Below are 12,217 nucleotides of genomic sequence, written 5' to 3' on the forward strand. Positions count from 1 at the left end.
AAAATCTATCTTCCAACTCTGAGTGGACAGTTCTTGTGCTTAAAGACAAAAACCTAACGTCAGCTGACTGTGTGCTGATTTTTGTTTGTAAAGTCTACCAGAGATCTTGGTAGTTTCAAAGATTTGCTATCTATAGTCCTTATTATGGTAATTTTTAAAATTATGAAAGTAAAATATGATTTGTTATCAAAATATCTTTAAAATGCATTTTAAAAATCACTTATAATACCACCATCCAAATAAAATCAACATTAACCTATTAGTTTATGTTCTAGGATTTTGTCTTTGGAGATAAGGATTTTTCTTCATAAAATCTGGATCATACATTTTACTATGACTACGTATAGTTTGAGATTTCTCAGTTTGAACCACTGGTAACACCAAGGGACTACTGCCCCTCAGGGCTAAGAGAATCAGAAAGAATAGTTTCTTCTCTAGATTTTATCAGTGTCTCAGCACACAAAGACCATATTCCATACCACACCATCTACAATTCAAAAATCAAAAGGCTGGATTTGTAAATGAAGAGCTCCTGTTTTTTTTTTTTTGTTTCTTCAGATTTAATCATTCTTTCTTGCATCAAAAATAACAAGATTGTAGGGTGACATTAACACATGATGGTGAAACAAAAATGTGTTTCATTTCATTAGTCACAGGCTACATATCAACCAGCTGTCGAAGCTAAAAATATGCCTTAGTTCAAAATTTTGTAAAATACAAGCATTTAAGACTCATTTTGAAAGAAATGTGACTTCTTTTCATTTCTAACAACCCACTGGAAGCTTTGAAGAGGAAATAATCAGCACCTCTAAAGAAAAAGAAAAAGAAAGGTGGTGGGAGGGAGGAAAATTCAAACGATTTATTGATAATCAGTATCACATTGTTTACATCTTATCAGGAAGATGTAAGGATATTACACATTAAGGATGACAACTTAAGGCCACCTCAGAGGTAAACAAACATACAGACTCTAAAAAGAAAAGGCCTGAGCCAGAGATAAAGACATCAATAATAAAAGGTGTGTGCTTTGGGGGGGAGTAGTGGGCCAAGGGGATGGGGCAATAATACCCTCACAGCTTTTTCTCACAGGGGTTTTGCCAGAGATGGAGTGTGCAGCCATGTCTTCTCAACTCTGAAACATCACACTCAGGTCGCATGACACAGATGTTCATCTCGTTTGGGGCAGAAACAGCTGAGAGACTTCCATGTCTGGTCATTAGGTCACATGGCCCAGAAATCATGTTTCAAGATAACATTTGCTACCATGAAATATCTTGATTAGAAAACAGGTCATGGGAGAAGCTGAAATCTAAACACTGCAATTGGAAGTCAGGTGTAGCTACAGCAAATTAGAGATGCAAAGCTATTTCAAGGGTCTCAGAAACCCATGAGATCATATAAGAATAAAATACACTTCACTGAATTCTAGAAAAGAATCCCAGGTTCTCCTAACTCCCAGTCCAGTCAGTGCTCTTGCCACTACATCATTTGCCAGACATCAATATGATCCTGTGATAGTCTCTCTCTCTCTCTTTTTTTTGAAATAGGAACTCTGGGGCCTAGGATGAAACATTTGATAGGGAAACATTTCAAGTATTTTTCTGGACTTTCATTTCTTTTATATATACTAAAATTAAATTTTAAAAAGTAATTGTGACCTGCTGCTGCTGCTGCTGCTGCTAAATCGCTTCAGTCGTGTCCGACTCTGTGCGACCCCACAGACGGCAGCCCACCAGGCTCCCCCATCCCTGGGATTCTCCAGGCAAGAACACTGGAGTGGGTTGCCGTTTCCTTCTCCAATGTATGAAAGTGAAAAGGGAAAGTGAAGTCGCTCAGTCATTTCCGACTCTTAGCAACCCCATGGTCTGCAGGCTACCAAGCTCCTCCATCCATGGGATTTTCCAGGCAAGAGTACTGGAGTGGGCTAGAGTCACAGATTTATAGTTTTATTGCCTCCCATAAAGCTTGATAAATATATATTTCTTGAATGAATCTTTAAATTCACAAGTAAAAATTTACCTCACTATAAAAACGTAAACTCACAGGTAAAATGCTGGGGTCATTTAATCACTAAAGATCATGAAAACACTTCATTTCTAAATGCCAACACAATGGATATGAGTGAATTAATTTTAAACACGCATTTTGAACATACTTAAGTTCAGAGTGGATTCCAATTTTACTCTACTGCACATAGTACGGCAATTTTAATCTGCCCGCTCTGCTACTCAAGGCTAGTAACAATTAGCAAGGATATCTATCAGGTAATTACTTTTCTCCTCAAATAAGGACTTTGAATAAGAGTAGGAAAAATGATTAAAAGAGAGAAAAAAAGAAGGAAGAATTTAAAAACAGGGAGTAGACACCAATCATTTCTTTTGATCAACACAATAATTATATAAAGTATCTGGCATACATGTAACAGAGCTCTAGAAATGAAAAGTAACTTCTTAAAAATGTAATGCTCAACCACTTAAGGGTCTATTCAGTCCTTCTACATGAAAGAACAATTAACTATTACATGAAAACATATATTCAAGTGATACATTATACATGTCTTTGGAAGTAACAGGAGGCATGAAAAGAATAAAAATAATACTGGGGAATCCTGAAACCAAGCTTTTATCCTAGGACTAACCTTTGTCAGGTTACAACCCAAGCCTCAGTTTTTTCACCCATAAAGTGAAAAAGATCTTTAAACTTTATGATACCTATACCTTCCAAAACCATAATTCTTTCCACTGGTTAAATAGTAAAAGCGGGGATAAAGATGAAAAAAATATACGATCAGTTCTGTTCTAACACTTGTTTTGAATATGCACATTTGTTCCAACCCAACTGAACAATGTGAGCATAATTCACTTTCCACGTTTGCTTATATATCATTTAATCCACAAGAAAAGGTAGATGAATCCAGAAAACTGCACCCAATCGAACCAATCAGTCCAGATATATACAAAGTGCCCACAGTCAAATATCTCCCAGCTTCTTCAATTCACTACATGTAATGAGCCACACCCATCCATATCATCCATATTTGGTATTACAACTTTCTGCCATAATTCAGATAATCCTTACTTAAAAGCTACAGCCCTCCTAATGCCACTTCAAGAAGCATACCTGAGGTTTCCTTCAAGGTAAACTTCCGTATTATTGTAGCATTTAAGTATTTTTAGCCATTTAACACATATAATGCAGCCAAAGATGGAGAAGCTCTATACAGTCAGCAAAAACAAGACCGGGAACTGACTGTGGCTCAGATCATGAACTCCTTATTGCCAAATTCAGACTTAAATTGAAGAAAGTGGGGAAAACCACTAGACCATTCAGGTATGACCTAAATCAAATCCCTTATGACTATACAGTGGAAGTGAGAAATAGATTGAAGGGACTAGATCTGATAGAGTGCCTGATGAACTATGGATGGAGGTTCGGGACTTTGTACAGGAGAGAGGGATCAAGACCATCGTCAAGAAAAAGAAATGCAAAAAAGCGAAATGGTTGTCTGAGGAGGCCTTACAAATAGCTGTGAAAAGAAGAGAAGCGAAAAGCAAAGGAGAAAAGGAAATATATACTCATTTGAATGCAGAGTTCCATAGAATAGCAAGGAGAGATAAGAAAGCCTTCCTCAGTGATCAATGCAAAGAAATAGAGGAAAACAACAGACTGGGAAAGACTAGACATCTCTTCAAGAAAGTTAGAGATACCAAGGGAACATTTCATGCAAAGATGGGCTCAATAAAGGACAGAAATGGTAGGGACCTAATAGAAGCAGAAAATATTAAGAAGAGGTGGCAAGAATACACAGAAGAACTGTACAAAAAGATCTTCCCAACCCAGATAATCACAAGGGTGGGATCACTCACCTACAGCCAGATATCCTGGAATGTGAAGTCAAGTGGGCCTTAGGAAGCATCACTACAAACAAAGCTAGTGGAGGTGATGGAATTCCAGTTGAGCTATTTCAAATCCTGAAAGATGATGCTGTGAAAGTGCTGCACTCAATATGTCAGCAAATCTGGAAAACTCAGCAGTGGCCACAGGACTGGAAAAGGTCAGTTTTCATTGCGATCCCAAAGAAAGGCAATGCCAAAGAATACTCAAACTACCGCACAATTGTACTCATCTCACACGCTAGAAAAGTAATGCTCAAAATTCTCCAAGACAGGCTTCAGCAATACGTGAACCATGAACTTACAGATGTTCAAGCTGGTTTTAGAAAAGGCAGAGGAATCAGAGATCAAATTGCCAACATCCGCTGGATCATCGAAAAAGCAAGAGAGTTCCAGAAAGACATCTATTTCAGCTTTATTGACTATGCCAAAGCCTTTGACTATGTGGATCACAATGAACTGTGGAAAATTCTTCAAGAGATGGGAATACCAGACCATCTGACCTGTCTCTTGAGAAACCTGTATGCAGATCAGGAAGCAACACTTAGAACTGGACATGGAACAACAGACTGGTTCCAAATAGGAAAAGTAGTATATCAAGGGAGAAGGCAATGGCACCCCACTCCAGTACTCTTGCCTGAAAATCCCATGGACGGAGGAGCCTGGTAGGTTACAGTCCATGGGGTCGCTAAGAGTCGGACACGACTGAGCGACTTCACTTTCACTTTTCCCTTTCATGCACTGGAGAAGGAAATGGCAACCCACTCCAGTATTCTTGCCTGGAGAATCCTAGGGACGGTGGAGCCTGGTGAGCTGCCATCTATGGGGTCGCACAGAGTCGGACACGACTGAAGTGACTTAGCAGTATATCAAGGCTGTATATTGTCACACTGCTTATTTAACTTATATGCAGAGTACATCATGAGAAACACTGGGCTGGAGGAAGCACAAGCTGGAATCAACATTGCCGGGAGAAATATCAATAACCTCAGATATGCAGATGACACCACCCTTATGGCAGAAAGTGAAGAAGAACTAAAAAGTCTCTTGATGAAAGTGAGAGAGGAAAGTGAAAAAGTTGGCTTAAAGCTCAACGTTCAGAAAAGATCATGGCATCTGGTCCCATCACTTCATGGCAAATAGATGGGGAAACAGTGCTGACTTTATTTTTCTGGGCTCCAAAATCACTGTAGACGGTGACTGCAGCCATGAAATTAAAAGACGCTTACTCCTTGGCAGGAAAGTTATGACCAACCTAGACAGCATATTGAAAAGCAGAGACATCACTTTGTCAACAAAGGTCCATCTAGTCAAGGCTATGGTTTTTCCAGTGGTCATGTATGGATGTGAGAGTTGGACTATAAAGGAAGCTGAGTGCAGAAGAATTGATGCTTTTGAACTGTGGTGTTGGAGAAGACTCTTGAGAGTCCCTTGGACTGCAAGGAGATCCAACCAGTCCATCCTAAAGGAGATCAGTACTGGGTGTTCATTGGAAGGACTGATGTTGAAGCTGAAACTCCCAATACTTTGGCCACCTGATGCAAAGAGCTGACTCATCTGAAAAGACAGTGATGCTGGGAACGATTGAGGGCAGGAGGAGAAGGGGACGACAGAGGATGAGGTGGTTGGATGGCATCACCGGCTCAATGGACATGGGTTTGGGTAAACTCCGGGAGTTGGTGATGGACAGGGAGCCCTGACGTGTTGCGGTCCACAAAGAGTTGGACACGACTAAGGGACTGAACTGAACACATATAAAACAATCTTTCTGTTTTTACTAGGCTGCTATACGAAAAAAGCTAGTGGAGGTGATGGAATTCCAGCTAAGCTATTTCAAATCCTAAAAGATGATTCTGTTAAAGTGCTGCACTCAGTATGTCAGCAAATTTGGAAAACTCAGCAGTGACCATGGGACTGGAAAAGGTCAGTTTTCATTCCAATCCCAAAGAACCACAATGCCAAAGAATGTCCAAACTATCATGCAATTGCGCTCATTTCACATGCTAGCAAGGTTATGCTCAAAAATACTTCAAGCTAGGCTTCAGCAGTACATAAACTGAGAACTTTCAGATGTACAAGCTGGGTTTACAAAAGGCAGAGGAACCAGAGATCAAACTGCCAACATTTGTTGGCCCATGAAGAAAGCAAGGGAATTCCAGAAAAGCATCTACTTCTGTTTCACTGACTATGCTATACTTTGTGTGGATCACAACAAACTGCGGAAAATTCTTAAAGAGATGAGAGTAACAGATCATCTTACCTGTCTCCTGAGAAACCTGTATTTGGGTCAAGAAGCAACAGTTAGAATTGGACACAGAAAAACTGACTGGTTCAAAATTGGGAAAAGAGTTATCTCAAGGCTGTATATTTTCACCCTACTTATTTAACTTCTATGCAGAGTACATCATGTGTACTGTTGGACACATGATGTTGGGCTGATGAGCCACAAGCTGGAATCAAGATTGCTGGGAGAAACATCAATAACCTCAGATATGCACATGATACCACTCCAATGGCAGAAAGGGGCTTCCCTGTGTGACTCAGTGGTAAAGAATCCGCCTGCCAATGTAGGACAGGTGGGTTCGATCCTTGGGTAGGGAAGATCCCCTGGAAAAGGAAATGGCAACCCACTGCAGTATTCTTGCATGGGAAATCCATGGACCAAGGAGCATGGCGGGCTATAATACATGGGGTCCCAAAAGAGTGACATGACTCAGCGACTAAACAACAATGGCAGAAAGTGAAGAGGAACTAAAGGGCCTCTTGATGAGGGTGAAAGAGGAGAGTGAAAAAGCTGGCTTGAATCTCAGCATTAACAAAACTAAGATCATGGCAACCAGTCTCTTCACTTCATGGCAAATAGAATGGGAAAAAGTGACAGATTTTATTTTCTTAGCCCCAAAGTCACTGTGGACGGTGATGGCAGTCATGAAATTAGAAGGCACTTGCTCCTTGGAAGAAAAGCTATGACAAACCTAGACAGCATATTAACAAACAGAGACGTCACTTTGCCAACAAAGGTCCATACAGTCAAAGCTATGGTTTTCCAGTAGTCATGTACAGTTGTGAGAGTTGGACCATAAAGAAGGCTGAGTGCCAAAGAATTGATGTTTTCGAATTGCGGTGCTGGAGAAGACTCTTGAGAGTTCCCCTGGACTGAAAGGAGATCAAATCAGTTAATTCTAAAGGAACTCAATCCTGAATATTCACTGGAAGGACTGATGCTAAAACTGAAGCTCCAATACTTTGGCCACCTGATGCAAAGAACTGGCTCATTGGAAAAGACCCTGATGCTGGGAAAGACTGAAGGCAAAAGGAGAAAGGGGCACTAGAGGATGAGATGGTTAGATAGCATCACTAACTCAATGCACATGAATTTGAGCAAGCTCTGGGAGATAGTGGAGGACAGAGGAGCCTGGAGTGCTGCAGTCCATGGGGTCGCAAAGAGTAGGACACCACTTAATGATGGAACAACAACAAATCTCTTCCATATGCCACTGACAAAGTTTGTGAGTATTGTGTCCTTAACTCCATTTTTCCCACAAGACTTGTGGCCTTCCACACCATTACCTTTAGCAACCATACATCATGTTATAGCAGAACAGACTATATTCCTATTTGGGGAAAAAATTAATCAATGACCAGTTTTATTTTTTTCAATGGTAACAGATGGACATGCTTCTTGAAAATCTGCTTAAGCATTAAGCCAAAGTCAGAGAAAAAGTCTTTGAGCTCCCTCCTGAAGACATAATTTTTATTCCAAACTCTATCCATTGACTTAGTAGTTCCCAAATCAGATACCAGATTTGGAACGAGAATGTTATCATTCACCTTGAAATAGTGAACAAAAATTTGGATTTGTCAAGAAACAGAGGAGACACTGAATGTATCTTCTAAATTCAGACCTTGATTCTGAAACAGAATCTTGGTAGGTACCACTGAATAATGCCACCTGTTCAACGATGGGATGTTCAACAGCTACTCAATAACTATCATGAAAAAATACACAGCAAAAAAAATAACTGCTGCAGTATAATTATAACAATACAGTAGAAACCACAGAACCTTTACAAACACTCCTAATTCTTGCTAAACTCAGAGGTAACAGAGCATAGGGAAAAGCAGGAGGTCAGACACGTTTCTTAGTTTCCATTCAGACAAGAAACAGGAGACAGACTGAATCACTTGGCATTGAAGCCAAAGGTTGGCTGAAACCCGTTACTCAGAACCAAAGGGCAAATAAAAATAATGTTGCTATTCAGCATGCACAGGAAAGACAGAGAACATGATTGTTTTACCTGTTTGAACGAACCTGTACTTAAAACCAGGACTGATACCAAAAGTAACAAACACAAATGTAGTATAACATGAACTCTTACAAGTCAGGCAAAAGTTGTTTGGTCACTACAGTCTTGATCCTGGTACCAGTTCTTAAAGAACTACGTTATTTTTCAAAATAGTTGAGATTTTTTGTTTACATACAAATGCACATATGAATGCAAGAGAAAAAAGTGAAGGAAAAAAACCCAGCAAAATGGTAACGGCGGTTTAATATTTGAGTAATTAGGTTATGAGCTTCCCTAGAGGCTTGTGATAAAGAATCCACCTGCCAGTGCAGATGATGCAGGTTCGATCCCTGGGCCGGGAAGATCCCCTGGAGGAGGAAATGGCAACCTGCTCCAGTATTCTTGCCTGGGAAATCCCATGGACACAGGAGCCTGGCGGGTTACTGTCCATGGGGTTGCAAAGAGTTGGACATGACTTAGTGACTAAACAACAGCAACAACAAATTAGATTACAGCTGATTTCTTTTCTTATTGGTAGCGCTCATTACTTTAAACAATAAGTGTTTACTCCTTTTATCATCAAAGGAAAACAAATATCTTTTTAAACTGTTAACTGAAAGAAAGTAATGCCTGATCATAGTTCGTGTAGAATCCACAGCAAGCCACCAAGTGTGTCTTCCACTTTCCAAAGGGTCAAAGGTGGGTGGACTGGATTTGAAGGGCACTTCCCCCACCACAGGAGAAAACCTAGGGAACTCTGCAAGAAACTCAGTCACAGAAAGGCACATAAGCACAGTGGCAGACACTACACACTCAGAGTACACACAGGGCTTGTCTGTCCCTGGTGTTACCACCTGGCATTTTGCTGACTCCCATAACTATTCTGGAAAATCTTTACCTTTGGGGTAAAGCTAATACAGTCACTGAACAGTATCTTGAAGCAGAGAATATGGAAATATGGTCTAACTAGAGACAACCAATGACCAGAGCATAGCAAGTGTACAATAGGCCACTGTAGTTTTTTTTTAATTGAGGTACAGTTGATTTACAATATTTTATTAGTTTCAGGTGTATAGCATAGTGATTCAGGGGAGTTTTTGTGTTTTTGTAGATTATATTCCATTATAGATTATTATAAGATATTGGATATAATTCCCTGTGCTATGCAGTAAATCCTTATTACTTATTCATATATAGTAGTTATACCTGTTAATTCTACACTCCTAATTTGTCCCCCTCACCTCCACTTTCCTCTCTGGTAATCACGAATTTGCTTTCTATGTCTGTGAGTCTATTTCTGTTTTGTATATAAATTCATTTGTATTATTTGTTAGATTCACATATAAGTGGTATCATATAGTATTTGCCTTTCTCTGTCTGACTTACTTCACTAAGCATAATATTCTCTAGGTTCATCCATGTTGCTGCAAATGGCAATATTTCATTCCTTTTAATGGCTGGATAATATCCCAGTGTGTGTGTGTATGTGTGTCTGCTGATACTGTAAATAATGCTGCTATGAACCTCGAGGTACATGTATCTCTTCAAATTAGCATTTTTGTTTTTTCCAGATATGTACCCAGAAATGGGATTGCTGGATCATATGGTAAGTCTATTTTTAATTTTTTAAGGACCCTCCATACTGTTTTCCACACTGGCTGCATCAATTTATATTCTCACCAACAGCGTAGGAGTTTTCCCTTTTCTCCACACCCTCTCCAGCATTTATTATTTGTAGACTTTTTGATGATGGCCATTCTGACTGGTGTGAGATAATATCTCTCTGTGGTTTTGAAATGCATTTCTCTAATAATTAGCAATGTTGAGTATCATTTCATGTGCCTGTAAGGACCTGCAGATTTTAGAGCCAGCTTTCTCTCAACATCATTAACCCAACCATGATGAATATTCATTTCTCAAGCCAGAAAGCATGTATAGATTAATTACTAGATATACAGCACCATTTTAGCCACTATGGTGACTAGAAAAGAAACAGGAGCAGTCATTCTCTCCACAGCAGTCACAGTATGATAGCCAAAAATATGATATACACATCAGAAATATTTAAATGACATAAGACATCAAAACTAAATGGCTAAATGAGCCACACAGATCAATTTAAAGGAGGACACTGCTCACTATGGACTTAAATAGTTGGGAAAGGCTTCAGGGAGGAAGAGTTTTGGTAGCATAAGAAGGTAGACAAGGGAAGTCCAGGCACCGTTACCAAGATAAGCAAAGTCACTGGGATAGAAAAACCAACAATGAGTCTGAACAGACTGTAATAAAAACCAAGTTGAGGAACAATAAATTTAAGGAAGGAGAGATAGCTTTGGGCAGATTATAAATCCTCTTAAGGGTTCGTTTACCTCTGATCCATCAAATACACCATGACCAAATTAAGGACATTTGTGGGAAAATCTGTGTACAGACACTATACTATATATGACAGAGAGATATGATATCCAACCTCACATTCATCTTCCAAAAGTAGGTATCATTATTCCTGCTTCACAGACAGAAACTGAAATTAGTTAAACAGAGATGTTAATTAATTTGCTCAAGGTCACCATGTAGGCAATAGAGTTTAGAACCCAGGCCTACTTGACTCCATACTCTTTTTTTTTTTTAATTATTCTATACTATCTCTTCCCAAAACACAGCTATGACAATATCACTCTGAATTTATTATATCTCCCCTCATCACAGCATATTCTCCTATCTTTTTGACTCTCAAGTGTCCCCATGATGATCCCCTGTGCATCAAAGCCTGCTCTCACGAGAGTATCTGCAGCAAAAATAAAAGTGGCTAATAGCAGTTTATCCCACCCAGGAGTATTGTCACTGTTACAGGAATCAGAGGCTTCAGTTAGAAAGAAACTCCAAGTCACTTAGTGGAATACACTTCTTACCTTCTCAGGGAGCCAAGCCAAAAATGTATTTTATGATGTCTATTTTCATAGCTTATAAAGCTAAAGCTCACACAGTAAGAATCTCACCCATAAACTGAGGGTCTCCACGGAAACCTAACCTGCCCCAATCCAGGAGTCAAAAGGCCAGCCGTGGCTACAGGTTTGCTTTGAACGGGAATTGAAAGTCCTGATGTTTGACACTTTAGGTATATGACATAAGGGAAATGTATTTGACATTTAAATTCTTAAATGTTTTCTAAACAGGTTGCCAAAAAAAAAATGTGCTTTCTAATAATTCTGATATATTCTAATATATTCTAATATATTCTAATTCTACAAAATGGTCCTTTACTGTCTCTGGGAACCAGGACCATTATCTTTAGCGCTCTCACCTTTTCCGCAGTCAAAGATCCTACAGGTACCAAATGGTGAAAGCGTCGTCTCTCAAAGGAACCTACATAGGCTCTCAGAGTGGGTAAAGGTGAGTGTGGAAGATCTCGGCCCTGACACACACCACTTCACGGACTCGGTGTGAGAAGAACCTCACTGACTATCACTTGCTAAAACCGGGATATACTAACAGTTAGCTCAAAGGTCTACGGGTAACTTGGAAGTTCCCCAGGAAGTATTTTAATGGACCAAGGATGATAAGAGTTTCAGAATGTGTTTCAAAATGGCTTGAATTCAACGTAAGAAATTTTCCAGTCTAGCTTAGAAAATATGTTGAATTAAATATTTTACATAGAAAATAAAGGAGGTCATTTGAAAATAAAAATGACACTGTTCATTCTTTCTTAACAGAAGCTGTTACATCCCTCACCTTAAAGAAATCACTTCCTAAAAAATTCTCATTTCATCAAAGCTCTATTACGTATGCCAACAGATTTTAAGGGTGGAACTCTTGTCATAGCAGTAGAAGGAGAATTACGCCCTTACGTATCTGGATGGCTCCTCCAGGTTCTGGTCATTCATGTCAGTAGGAACAGTCTGGGTGGCCAGTGGTCCCTCTGCAAAAGGTTTTGGTAACTGGCCTCTGAACTCGGATGGAATGAACTGAAGCTGCCAACTGTCAGAAACACAAATAAGAAGAATGAGAAAAACACAGGGGGCTCAGATTGCTAAATGC

General features: G+C 39.5%; 1 protein-coding gene across 8 annotated transcripts in view; it reads right to left on the reverse strand.

Annotated features, from left to right (window-relative positions):
- The window catches only part of ALG9 (ALG9 alpha-1,2-mannosyltransferase), a 115,029-nt gene that overhangs the window by 54,372 nt on the left and 48,440 nt on the right, over positions 1 to 12,217 (reverse strand). For all 8 annotated transcript variants that reach the window (XM_081543350.1, XM_081543355.1, XM_081543353.1 and 5 more), the window contains one exon: positions 12,028 to 12,157. In XM_081543350.1, coding sequence (XP_081399476.1) covers positions 12,028 to 12,157 — 130 coding nt within the window. The remainder of the gene's footprint in view (positions 1 to 12,027; positions 12,158 to 12,217) is intronic.

This window comes from Giraffa tippelskirchi, chromosome 11, assembly GCF_054371585.1.
Source record: "Giraffa tippelskirchi isolate mGirTip1 chromosome 11, T2T-mGirTip1v1.2.pri, whole genome shotgun sequence".
Taxonomy (NCBI): Eukaryota; Metazoa; Chordata; class Mammalia; order Artiodactyla; family Giraffidae; genus Giraffa; species Giraffa tippelskirchi.